Source organism: Aythya ferina (genome assembly GCF_964211825.1).
Source record: "Aythya ferina genome assembly, chromosome: 5".
Taxonomy (NCBI): Eukaryota; Metazoa; Chordata; class Aves; order Anseriformes; family Anatidae; genus Aythya; species Aythya ferina.
In genome coordinates, this window is record NC_140301.1 from 2,957,852 (window position 1) to 2,970,341 (window position 12,490).

Consider the following 12,490-nt stretch of genomic DNA (forward strand, 5'->3'; position numbering starts at 1 on the left):
TCTGCATCTGGGGGGTTGTTTGAAGAGACACCTTCACGGCATCCCCGGGGAGAGGTGAAGTCCCATGCTAGGTTAGGATCTGTGAATTCCCACCATGAATGTGGCTGCCTGCACGAGAGAGCGTGGAAACGGGGGAGACAGCCTTCGTCCCTTTATTACTTGTCCGTAAGGGGAGCTTTGGGGTTTGTTGTGGGGTTTGTTGGAGAGCCCTTGGAGCGTTTAATGGGCAGCTTTATGCATTTATAGACGAGCTGGACTGGGGCTGGAACTGCCCCAGCCGTACAATGGGTCGTTTCTCACTGGATTTTAAAAGGGGACAACTTTGATCATTTCAAAAGCAGTGAAGCCTGATGCTGCGGTGAGACAGCGCTAATTTACAGCTGCCATTAAGGAAACAAAGACCGGGGGCAAGTTTCGCTCTGAGGATTCACCAACGCTGTGAACCCCGCCGGGAGCTGCGGCCCCGAGGCAGCTGCCGCCGGCACCCGGCGTGCTCCTGAGGTGAGGTACGGCGGGGCCGGGGCCGGGGCCGGGGCAGCGCCGCTCCCCGCCACACCTGCCTGTGGGGGGCGGCCGGCGGGGAGGGCAGGGGAGGCCCGGGGAGGCCCGCCCAGCCCCGGCCGCCCCGCGCCCGCCGTCGTCGGTGCGAGGCGGGCCCGCAGACGCCTCCTCCCCTCCCGCCCGGCGGCGGCAGCAGCAGCAGCAGCAGGCAGCCGCCGCCGCCGCCGCCTCAGCGCCATCCATGGGGTCCGGCGGCCGCCGCGGCGCGGCGGGGGCGCGGGCGCTGCCGCTGCTGCTCCTGCTGCTGCCCGCGCCGGGCGCCGCCGCCCTGCCCCTCCCCGGTGAGTGCCGCAGCCCCGCACCACGGCGGCACCTGGCCGGCAGCGGGGCCGCGCGGGGAGCCGTTGGCGGGGCGCGCGCCGGCCGTTAGCGGCCGTTGGCGGGCAGGTGCGGGCCGGGCACCGGGCGCCTCAGCGCGGCGGCCGCCGCCGCCGGGAGCCGGGGCGCGGAGAACGCTGCGGCTGCGGCCGGGAGCGGAGCCGGGCACGGCGCGGTCCCCGCCGCACAAAGCGGCTGACAGCCGCGCCGGCAACTCGTGGCGGGGTCCGGCTGGAGAGCTGCCTGTCCCTGTCCCTGCCTGTCCCTGTCCCTGCCTGTCCCTGTCCCTGCCTGTCCCTGTCCCTGCCTCGCGACTCTCCCCCGCCGCCTGCAAAACCGCCGCTGCCCGTAACTTCTCTTCCCTCCTCTCCTGTCTGTGCTCCTCCGTCTCCAGAGCTCCTGCCTATTGGCGTTTCTCTTTCCCCTCGCTTCCCCGGCTCTGGAGCTGCTTCAGCGTGCTGTGCTCGGGGTGGCCGGCCAGGTGACTTGGCAGTGCTGCTCAACAGACGCTATCTCTGTATTAAAACAAAAAAACTAAGCAATAAAAATGTGTTATTAATAGGTTACGCGTCTGTTTAATGGTAAGCCAGTCTTTTAACGTGTTGCAGGTTGGCAGCTTGGAAATTTCATTATTTCTGTGAACTCACATTCTTAGTTTAAGAGACTTTGGGCTTCCTAAGGGTGATACTATGGATGCGACGGAGATCTCTTCCAGTATTAGCTTTATGTTAACCAGAAAGATGAACAGCAGCTCTTCTCAACAGTTCTGCAAAGAGATACAGTCATAGCTCCTTCTGGGGTAAACAAATTGCTGTAAAACTTCATCAGCTAAATCTCATGGGGGATCTAGTTCATAATAGATTAATGTAGATGCTTTTATAAGTGAGCACAAAAGCTTTGTGCAAACTTATCTGAACTGCATACAGGTGTATTCATCTGCAGGTACAGCCATTGGTACAGGTACAGGTTTCAATCTAGATACTCTCTCTCTGCATGTTTTTGTCTTGGATTTAAAATTGGTATGTGCATGCTTGCAGCCTTTTATCATCTAGTCTGTGAAACATACAGGACTTATGCCCTATTCTCCGTCTTCTGGCATCCTTTTTTGAATTTGGTATCTTTTCACAGATGTGGATGAATGTGCCCTGGGGCTTGATGACTGCCATCCAGATGCTATATGTCAAAATACCCCGAAGCTGTACAAGTGCATGTGCAAAGTGGGTTACACTGGCGAAGGGAAGAAATGTGAAGGTAAAACGATGGAATTGCTCTGCTCTGCCTTGTCTCAGTAATTGCACCTCTCTGCCTTCCTGCAAGGTCCTGGAGTGTTCTTTGGAACTGATAGAATTAGCAAGGGAAGGGCAGGTCCGTAGTAGGAAGTTTCTTCTCTCTGTAAAGCAAATGTCAGCTGGGACACTGGGACTGAAATCTCGCATAAAAATGTTCTGGAGGTCCCACGTGCTACTGTGCATGAGATAGGCTGGTCAGCACCAAGTGTCCTTCACCTTGGCCAGCGTGGGACAAGGCCTTGGCCAAGTATATGGGACTCGTTCAACTTTTGTTTGCAGCTAGGTTGGTACCCAGAAGTAGGAGGCTTTGATGCTTTACTGTAGTCCTTACTTGCTGCTTATGACTTTGGGTTTTACAAATATACTAGGTACTGGTGAAGGCGCTGACCTTCAGGTTTAGGAGCTGCTCACAGTGTAATTGCTGGAGGAACACAGGGACTACATTATGAGGTTGAAACAGTGATTTATTATTATTATTATTTTTTTTTTTTTTAATTTCTAATTTTCTCTAGCAAGCTAAAGAGGGGGAAAGAAATACTGTAGTATGCAAATGCGTAGCCACTGAAAAATTTCCTGCCAGTAGCATAGAGGTGGAACATGTTTTTTATGAGCAATTTCCTGTGATTTCCCAAATGGTGGCATATTTTCTTCTTTAACTTTTTGCTGTTCTGAAGTGGATCGCCCATGTTACATGCGTCTGAGATGTTTTTTGAACACTTCAGAGATCTCGATGTGTGCGATACCATGCAGCACGTAGTTCCACAGAAGAATTGTGTGAAGGTGTTCAGATAAGCTTTTAGTCAACTTGAATTCTGCCTTGACAAGGGCAGACAATGACCTGTGGATACTAACTTTCTTATTTTTACTTTGTGTGCTTTCGTGCTGTCACCCTTTGATTGCGTCATCTTACTTTTGTCTGTTGCAGAGAACCTAAAAAAAACAACCTCTGACTACTGATTGCTTTACCGCCACCCCCTCCCACATCATCTGGTGGCCTTTTAAAGACGGTGTTACTAAAATGTAACGGGATATTACATGTGAAAACATGAGATATTTCTGAGAAGACAAAGCAGAAAAATAAGAAATAATGCCTTAAAAGATAGGGGACGATTTGTTTTTTCAGGCTGATCTTAAAAGATCTGATTGATTTTTCTCAGTTACAAAATCAAAAGAGAAACAATTGCATGGCTTTTAGCCTAGTAATACCACTTGGTCTAATCATTAGTTTGTTTAATCAGCAGCCTTAAAAACCTTAGCCTATAATGCTAAGCTCTGTGGGAATCTCAGGGTATTTTGTCCCTCTTTGGAAACATTTAGCAAGTAATGCGTTAAGTGTTGCCTATTTGCAAGACAATGACGATTTAGGCCAGCAGTTGCTGTTCACAGTTACACGGTCTCATCGCGCAGTGTCTATAACACTCAGGCAAGCATCCATCACGTTGACTTTTGCTTTATTCCGTAGACATTGATGAATGTGATAACGACTTCAATGGAGGCTGTGTCCACGAGTGTTTCAACATTCCGGGGAATTACCGCTGCACTTGCTACGACGGCTTTATGTTGGCTCACGACGGCCACAACTGCTTGGGTAAGTGTGCTTGTGAGCATTGCGAGTGGGAATGCTGTAACGTGTTAGCGGCGTTCCTGGGAAATGCGTGGTCATCTGTTGTGCTTAATCAGCTCGGCTGGAGGAGAAGGTCACTGATGGGAAGGGGGAATTGCAGGCGCCGATGCGGCATCCCAGTGTGGTGCTTTCCCCGTCTGAGTGAGGGTCATTGCGCTTTCACCGTTTGAGGGTAGTTGTGCTTCTCTGTTTCTGTTAAGTGTTTTGGATTAAAATGTGTGAAGTGGCGCCTATTATTATACTAAATGGATTTCCTTAAAAGAACACGTGCTGTCATCGTCTTTTCTGTTCCAAAGTTAGCTTAGAGTCAATTCTCACGTGTATTTCTTTACCTAAAACCTTTTCTCTTGCGAGGTCTAGAACGTATGGGCTTCTCACTCTTCCAATGTCTGAGCCCTTCCTGACATGCAAGCTATAAGGAAAGGGCACACAATTAGGGCTGTGCAGTTGCTGTGTATGACAGAGGGGTGTTGAAGTTAAGAGGGCCTAAACAAAATGCTCAGGGTTTTCCTGGGTAGTTAGTGTGAAGCAAAGTACACAGCCCTGGAAACATGTTCACTCCAGGCAGCACTCCCTTGACCCTGCACGCTCTCTCTCTTTCCCCACCACCCCATGCTGCAGAAACTGTCACATTTGCTTTTCCAGAGATAGCTCAGTTTTTTTCTCTTCTGCTGCACATTTGTGTGTGGATGTGCATCCCTGGGCTCTATCTTCTTCTGGGTCAAATGAGAAAAGCTCTGGATTCTCCAGTGGGGATTGTGTTGAGTTTTACCGGCTGTGAGTCTGGTGCATGCCCACAGATTAATTTCGTTATAGCGTAAATGGAGGGGAGAGGGTGAAGTCACCGAGTTCAAGTATTTCACTAAAGAAAATAGAGAGGGAAGCAAACTATTTGCTGATGCTTTAACATATTGAGGACATCTTATTTTTTTCTCTCTTGCCTTTGTGTAAACACACAGTGAAGTTCAGCTGAGGTTATTAGGAAGGGCTGAAAGTGAGCTAACGCATTGCCTCTTGTAATGCCACCAAAGGGTACGTTCTCTTAGTATCCAGTAGCCCCTCTAGAACATAATTCCACTGACTTGTTTGGGATCAGAAAGACAGACAGAACATTGACCAAAATCTGCCACCTGTTACAGTACTGGGAAGCTGCTCAGTATTGCATGGCAGACTTTTTAAAATAAAATGTCATTGACATACGGTGAAGTTTTTACTGACCAGCCAATTTTTGAGATATGATGTAAACTTTAAATAAATATTTTGGTATGCAGCAGCAAATTGGATCACATCTTCTCTTAATCTGTTTATTTACTGTCTTTACACCATGGTTGCTCTCCTTTCGCACTCATTTTTGAAGATCTCAGCTGTGTGTCTGGGTTTTAGCCAAATAGACAATTACTTTTTGGAAAGAGATGATATTTTGTAATCTTTCCAAGGTCCGTAAGGCAGAAACATCTGCTGGAGTTCAAATCTGTAGTACTGCAGGCTCATGGTGGCTGTTTATTCATGATTGTTTGGACATTCACAGCACTGTAGCTCTCTAAAATACTCAGATTCTCTGTGATGGAGATATGTCAGCCGCTCTTGTTGCTATGAGCAGGTCACATTCCTTTGCATCCCATTGGCTTACTCATTGCCTTCAGTAGAAATTAAATCTGGTGTAATGCCGCATTATGCTTTTTACTAAAAGCCTTTCTTTTTCCCCATTTTTTGGAAGGCAGCTGTTTTATGCCAGAAATGCTAAAGTGTTAAATTAAAAACATTGTACAATTATCACAGGAACAATGAACAGAACAGGGAGCAAATATAGTGTCCCATTTGAACTTACAAATGAGACCAGTGCTTTCCCTAAGCAATGTTTTGTCTTGCTAATTTTTTTTCTAAGGTACTGAGCATTTTTGCTTCCTGTTCAAACCAGCATTTGAAAAATTGGAAAATTAGGGTAAGAAAATTATTTGCTGGCAGAGGTTACAGAAGTCTCCAGCAATTAAAGGATGAAATTCAGAAGAACTGGAGACTGGCATGAACATCCTGTATTCAGAGGCATATCTGAAGGTTTTTCTACTCTTCTTTTCTCTTGGCTATCTTGCAAATTGAACGTTTCTATAATCTCTGGTATTGTTGAAGCTCTACGTATTGCAACATCAACACTGAACCTATTTCCAGAACTTCTGCTCTTGTCCTTGACTGTGGTCAGGCAACATGACAGCAGCCTTGACGGTAAGTGATGATGACCTAGAGTTGAGGGAGGAGGATAATAAACCAAACTGAGCATCAGAACATGTGATGTATGACTTGTAGCTAGAGCAAAAGCAAGGAGGAAGAAGAGGAAGGTTTTATATTTAAGCCAATCTTATTTTGAACGTGGTGTTTTTCTTCCACCTCTGCTTCAGAATGGGGATCTTACTGAAAAACACCATACATTGCTTGCTTGGGTTTGGAACCAAAGCTGTATATCACGGAGCAAGATAGGACCAGGCATGGATGCTCAACCTAGATGTAAATGTGCTAGGTTGCTTAGTGGTAGTACTCTCTGGCTGCTCTGAGAGGCAGTGTATATTCTCCTACGTGGAGTAGGGAGCTGAGGCAAGTGATGTTCTCCTACATGAAGTGTGGGCCTAGTGCAGGTACCCTGCTTCTGTCTTCCCTGAAGTTGCTCTGCCTTCTTGTTTAGTTGGCCAGAATTTCCTGGGAGCCCTGTGACTGACTGGCCAAACTGCAAACGGGAAGAGTGGGGGGCAGAAATATACTTGTGCAAGGCTGACAGAACAACAGGCTAGCCCCGGCTGTCTGAGCTGCCTGGGTGGGTACCTGCTGGTTAGGGACCTGGTGTCTGTGCTGTATATTGAGCAGCTAACCCAAATAGCTGTCTCGGTGTTAATTTGTAGCAGTGATTTTCATATAGGGCAGGTACGAAGCTGATCTCTTTCTCTCTCTTTCAGATATGGATGAATGCACATTCAACAATGGTGGTTGCCAGCACGTTTGCGTCAACACTGTGGGGAGCTACGAGTGTCGCTGTAAGGAAGGATTCTTTCTAAGTGACAACCAGCACACATGCATCCACCGCTCAGAAGGTACTGGCTGCTTCCCTCCATGCACCAAGCAGGAGTTTTTGATAAACTCCTCACTGCAAACTCTCTATAGCAGATTCAAAAGTATTTTTAGTTTGATTTTTTTGAGGCTGTGAAGTATCTTGAAGTCCTCAATTCTTTTAAAAGGAGCGCTGTGTCAGGATCTTCTAAGTGACTTTGAAGACTGTCTGCATCCCTTCTGCCCCTTTGATCCCACCCGTATGTCTGCAGCGTTATGCTTTTTAAAGGCTGTACTGCTATACTCCCAGTGTACTTTATGCTCTGTTGTGCAGCTGAGCTGTGTCCTGATCCAGGAAATGGCAATAAACTGAGGGACAGTGAGTTCTGACAGTTTCTACCGACTTCAGTTACAAGGCAAAAGCTACATTACCTCTAGGTACCTTTTAGATTCCCCATACAATGTTTAGGTTTCAGCTAAGAGATTTATTGTTTGTCAGCCCCAAAGGTATTCAAATAGTGTTCTTTGTTTTGAGTGAAACCTTTATGAAACTACCTTTAAAAGATCTGAGAGCCTTGGATGTCTAATTAGACATTGGGTTGAACAAAATTATTTTGGATGCCCTTGGGGAATACTTTAAAGTGGTTACTCAGATCAGGGAGTTGTCCATTGAACTGTACAGTGAATATCTTCCTAAGAAGTATTTAAGGCTGCAAAGCTTTCTTTAATCTAAGGCTTATCGTTGGCATGACTATAAGAGGAATCTGAGCATGAATAAACAAATCTCACTTTAAAATTCCCCATACTGAAGAGATCAGCATTTGTAGACATATATGGCCATCCTGAGATGAGTGCACTGAGGTGGCTGTCATCTGACGTAGCTGAATTGATCTTTTGTTTGAATTACGAATCTGTATTCTCAGCTTCTCTGGTATTGTGCTTGGTCTCATGGAGATCTGGTGATGCATGGTGATTTCTCAGGCCATTGCTCAGCTTGCTACTGCAGCAGGCTGCAATGGCAGGGCAAGGTTTTTCCCTTCACGTTTCCTTGCCAGCAGTGATGTGTGTTTGTGTGCATGGATGATGAATCCAAGAATGAAGATCAGTTGTTTTAACTTCTCGTCTTGTCTGATGCCAAGGGAAAAAAAGCTTCCAACTCTTCTCATTTGCTACTTCTTGAGTATGCTAAACTCTCCTGAACTAACAGCAGCAGCATATCCTGTTACTAATAATTGTACCTTTGGAATTCTTGATACTGAAATACAGAAGTGTTGTTGGTGTTTTTAAAGCCATTTTTTTTGTGTCATCACTCTGTTTGTTTACCTCCCTCCCCTTCCCACATTACTGTGAAGAAGCACTGCATGGAATTCCCCACTTTTTTTTTTTTCTTGGGTGGGCATGTCTGTTTTAAGCCAGATCTCATTGTTGTCTCTTTCCTCTCACTTTGTTCTCCTCTTTTCTGATCAGGTCTCTGCCTTATGTACTTATCTCTCTGTATATCCCTTAGTAGTCCTTTCTCAAGGCATCACAGCATGGATCTAAACATTGCTGCCTAGCCCACCTATTCAGTTTCATTTCTTATCTATAATATAAGGCAGAATTTCCTTCCCTGTCTCTCAGCTCAGTTAAGAGGGCACATTCTTCTTAGTGGTCTGCAATATTGGCCTTTACATGCACAGAAAAAGAGTGAGCTGGAGTTGAAATTGGAAAAATACAGAGGCTTGAGGATGTTGTGTTCCTTCAGATGACTAGAGTAACGGGGAAGTCTCTGACTCACCTGCCCTTCCAAGTCTATTTACTCTTATCTCCTGGGTTCCCTGTCACCTATTCCAAGACAGTAATGTGGGACTCAAGGTAAGGTAGCTATTAGAGGAGAGTTTGATAATTAAAGCTGATTTTCATCTGATAAGATTGTGTAGGTCTGGAGCACAGGGATCCTCTGAGGTTCTTGGTGGTTCTGCCTAGCCTCTGCTTGAATCACATGAACTCTGTCTGTGCACAACCGTAATCTTTCCTGGACTGTCTGCTTAGAATGAGCTACTTTTCATCTATATGTAGGAGAACGGATTTACTTTGGGGTGCTGTTATCTGGCTGACAGGGCAGCATTGCACATCTTGTTTCATTTGCAGCATATAAGAGAATGTAGAAAATTTGAATGAAAATGTAGAATTTTCACTAGTGAATTTGCAGTACATCTTGTAGCTGCTGTTGCTATTGATGACGAATCTTGCCACTTTTTCCTGTGGTATTTCACAGGGTCATAGCTATCTACTTTTTGTGCTGAGTCAGTGGGAGTTAATTGGACCTGTGATGTGAAGGCCACATCTGAAACCACTGTATGGTCCTGAAAGCTTGTGCACAAGTGACCATGTTAGCTATAGCTTTAAGATTCTTTCTTTCTGTGGAGCAGCAGTGATAACTAAAACGCTTTTTGGAAAAATCCGCCTTAATGCAGAGCTGCAGAAAGCATGCAAATGGTCGCAAACATTCCTGGGAGGTCCTGTTCTGTCTGTGCTGATGCTTTTTGCCACTTGGCTCCTAGGGGGCTGCCTCTGAGAATATTGGGTTGTTCTTCCTGCAATTGCCTCCCCTCCCACCCTCACTCTGTCCTACTGAGTGTCTGCCTGGAAGTGCCCTAAATGGAGCCTTAGTGTTCTTAGCAAATTGGTGATGATGTCCCAACATTTACTGTGGAGAAGATTGCATTTTGGTGGGTTTGATCATGTGCTTTGTTACACAATGGATACTCTTATTTTAATAACGTGCCCTCATTTGGAAAGTGCATTTTTAGCTTTCTGTGGAGACCTGACTGAACTCTGCTTGTTCAGAACTGATCAATTCCCAACTCATCATTTACACCATATGTCTGATGTCAGTGAACTTTACCAAAGTACCTGCTTGAATGGTTTTCCCTTCGGTAGCTCAACAGACACAGACAAACAACAAACTTTAACAGCAACTAAGCTGCTGATTCCCTTAATGCTGTCTAACAATGCTGAGTTAACAGACCAAATCATACTGCATATTTAGGAACAGAAAAGTCACGAAAACACAAGAGTTAATAAGGCTAATTTGTGGTCTCATGGGTTGCCCCATTCCTTGACTGACAGCACAATAATGGATGACAGCTTTCATGTGGGCTCCTTGGGCTGTGTCTCTGTGCTGCAGGATCTGCAGCATCCTTGTCTTGTTAGACTTCTACAGGGTCCTCACTGTGGGAAAGGAGCGGAAAAACCAATAGAACAGAATAATCCAGGGTCTGCAGCATCTATTCTGCTGCTGCTTAAATCTTTCTTAACAGAGAAAGGGTACCACAGTTTGTGCTTCAGATAGCCAAAACAGTTGTGTGCAAGTTGGAGCAAGAACCTAACTGAAGAGTAATGGAATAATGGTGAGGAGCTGACCTCTGATTGCCACTGACTGCCAATAGTGTTTCTTGTTTCTTTTAGGTATGAGGCTTCAAAAGGTGCTGCATAAATTCTAAAAATATACATGTATAGGCTGTGAAATTGTTCATGCTGACCCTTTCTGGCAACATGTTCACCCTTTTCATTTCTCTGATAGTGCATTTGCTCAAGTCAGTAGAAGTCCCCTGGGTTAATGTGGTATCAGACCTTCAGGGGGATAAGCCCTTGCAGCTGAAGTATACACTGAGTCTTCTCAAAGTGTTCTTGCCAAGAAAAAAGAACATTTTGGTGTAATGTGTTGTCTTATAAAAGCTAAATACACCAAGGCAGAGCATTTGATGGCAAAAATGTGTTCTCAGAATAACCAAGGAGAGTATTCTTTTTTTTTTTTTTTTTTTTTTTTTTTTTTTTCTCTCATTTGTGTAGCAACGTAGAAGATTTCAGCAACGCTCTGTGGTGTTCTGATAACTCAGCCAGCTGACATGTAGTTTTAAGTTGTGGGCATACAAATTGTGTTACAGTCTTGCCAATGGCCCTGGCATTGATTTAGCTGAGCGAGGGTTAAGGTGAAAAAGCCTTTACAACAGTTCTAGGAACATTTCCTACCTGTTTAATTGACCTGAACCTTTTGCAGAGGCCAGACAAAACACTATGGCAGTCATTGAGAGCTGGTGCGTGAACAGCTTGTAACTGTCAGAGACAGAAATGGTGCAATGTTTTTTGAGAGGTGCACCAAAAGGAAGAAAGTCACTAGTGGCACCTTGCTTTTTCCTTTGGTTTCAGCAGACACTGGCATCAAGTTCTGTCCAGCTGGGAGGCGTGCAGAAGTACAGAACAGCGTGATAATTCCCAGTGGGGTTATTTTGAAAGAGATTAGTTGAAATCTGAAAAACATGAAAACAAAATAGTTGACAAGAAAGAACTGACATACAGCATAGATACCACTTGCATGTTTACGTGGTCATTACTTGGTCATTGCTGAGGTAGGTTGTGACTTTGAGAATCTGCTTTGTAGACCAGCAGTTGAAATGGGGATGCCATTTTTTTTCTGTGTCATCCTAGACATTCCAGTGTCTGGTGGATAAGCAAAGAATTAACGTCACTTTAAGCTTTGATCTTGTCAGGTACCAGCCAGCTTGTGTTTTTTATAAAAGGTTTTATAAATGCTGATGTAAAATGAGAGCAAGGGATGAGAATGCGGATGCTGTAGAAATCTAGAGATGTTGCTTTTTGACCTTGCAATCAAAGAATGTGGGCACACAAAAGATTATAGCTGGAGAAGCCTTGGGGGCCACTGGTTTGCAGGATTGGACTTTCTGCCTTTCTAGTCTTTAAGCTCATACATTTTGTTCTAATGCTGTGGAGCCTTCCCAGAAGTAGCAGGCTGTTGGCTGTGTGTATATTGGACTAATCTGATTTGACTGTTGCCTGCACACAGAGATGCCGAGGATACTGATGCTGTTGCACTTGTCCTGTTTTACAGAAGGCATGAGCTGCATGAATAAAGATCATGGTTGTGCCCACATCTGCAGAGAAACACCCAAAGGAGGCGTTGCCTGTGAATGCCGACCAGGATTTGAGCTGTCCAAGAACCAGAGGAGCTGCATTTGTATGCAACATTCTGCATATGCTTATGGTTTCCAAAAGTGAACAAATAATGTTCTGTCTGCAGTGATACGGGATATGATATGTTACAACTAAGCTGGGATGACATGCCTAGACTCTGAGCATTTGAGCCAAACTAGAATCAATGACTTTGCAGGACACTATTGCACAGATCTGCTGTTTGTTTTTAAAAAAAAATAAAAAAATTGTACTGTAGGAGTTGTACCATTATTTGTAAGCTCAGCTGCCCAAGAGAGCAGTGCATTGTTTCAGTCCCACAGAATTTCTGAGGAAGGGAGCATGATAGGAAGGTGTATTGGGAGATGGAGACAAAATTGGACACTTTCTTTCAAAGATGCTAGAAGCACTTGTGAGATCTAACATATATTTTCTTCCTAGTAACATGTAATCATGGAAATGGTGGCTGTCAACATACATGTGATGATGCTGATAATGGGCCAATTTGTGGGTGTCACCCCAAGTACATCATGCATATGGATGGGAAAACCTGTCTGGGTCAGTACACAGAGTAGTAGTTTTCTGTTGATGACTAACTTGAGTGTGGTTTGACATTGCTGTGTGTGTATGACTAATACTCCTATTAATAGCAGAGCTAGAAAACACCAAGGAATCCCGAACCAAGAAACCTGCT

The 12,490-nt window shown here is 45.1% G+C and overlaps 1 protein-coding gene across 4 annotated transcripts in view; it reads left to right on the top strand.

The window, feature by feature from the left end:
* The first annotated feature begins 674 nt into the window (after positions 1 to 674).
* SCUBE2 (signal peptide, CUB domain and EGF like domain containing 2) overlaps positions 675 to 12,490 on the top strand; it is a 43,237-nt gene continuing 31,421 nt past the window's right edge. For 2 of the 4 annotated variants that reach the window (XM_084521605.1, XM_084521607.1), the window contains exons 1-6: positions 675 to 842; positions 2,008 to 2,130; positions 3,631 to 3,756; positions 6,735 to 6,869; positions 11,717 to 11,842; positions 12,238 to 12,354. In XM_084521605.1, coding sequence (XP_084377731.1) covers positions 743 to 842; positions 2,008 to 2,130; positions 3,631 to 3,756; positions 6,735 to 6,869; positions 11,717 to 11,842; positions 12,238 to 12,354 — 727 coding nt within the window. In that variant the 5' untranslated portion in view covers positions 675 to 742. The remainder of the gene's footprint in view (positions 843 to 2,007; positions 2,131 to 3,630; positions 3,757 to 6,734; positions 6,870 to 11,716; positions 11,843 to 12,237; positions 12,355 to 12,490) is intronic. The other 2 variants (XM_084521606.1, XM_084521608.1) reach the window with 2 other exon arrangements.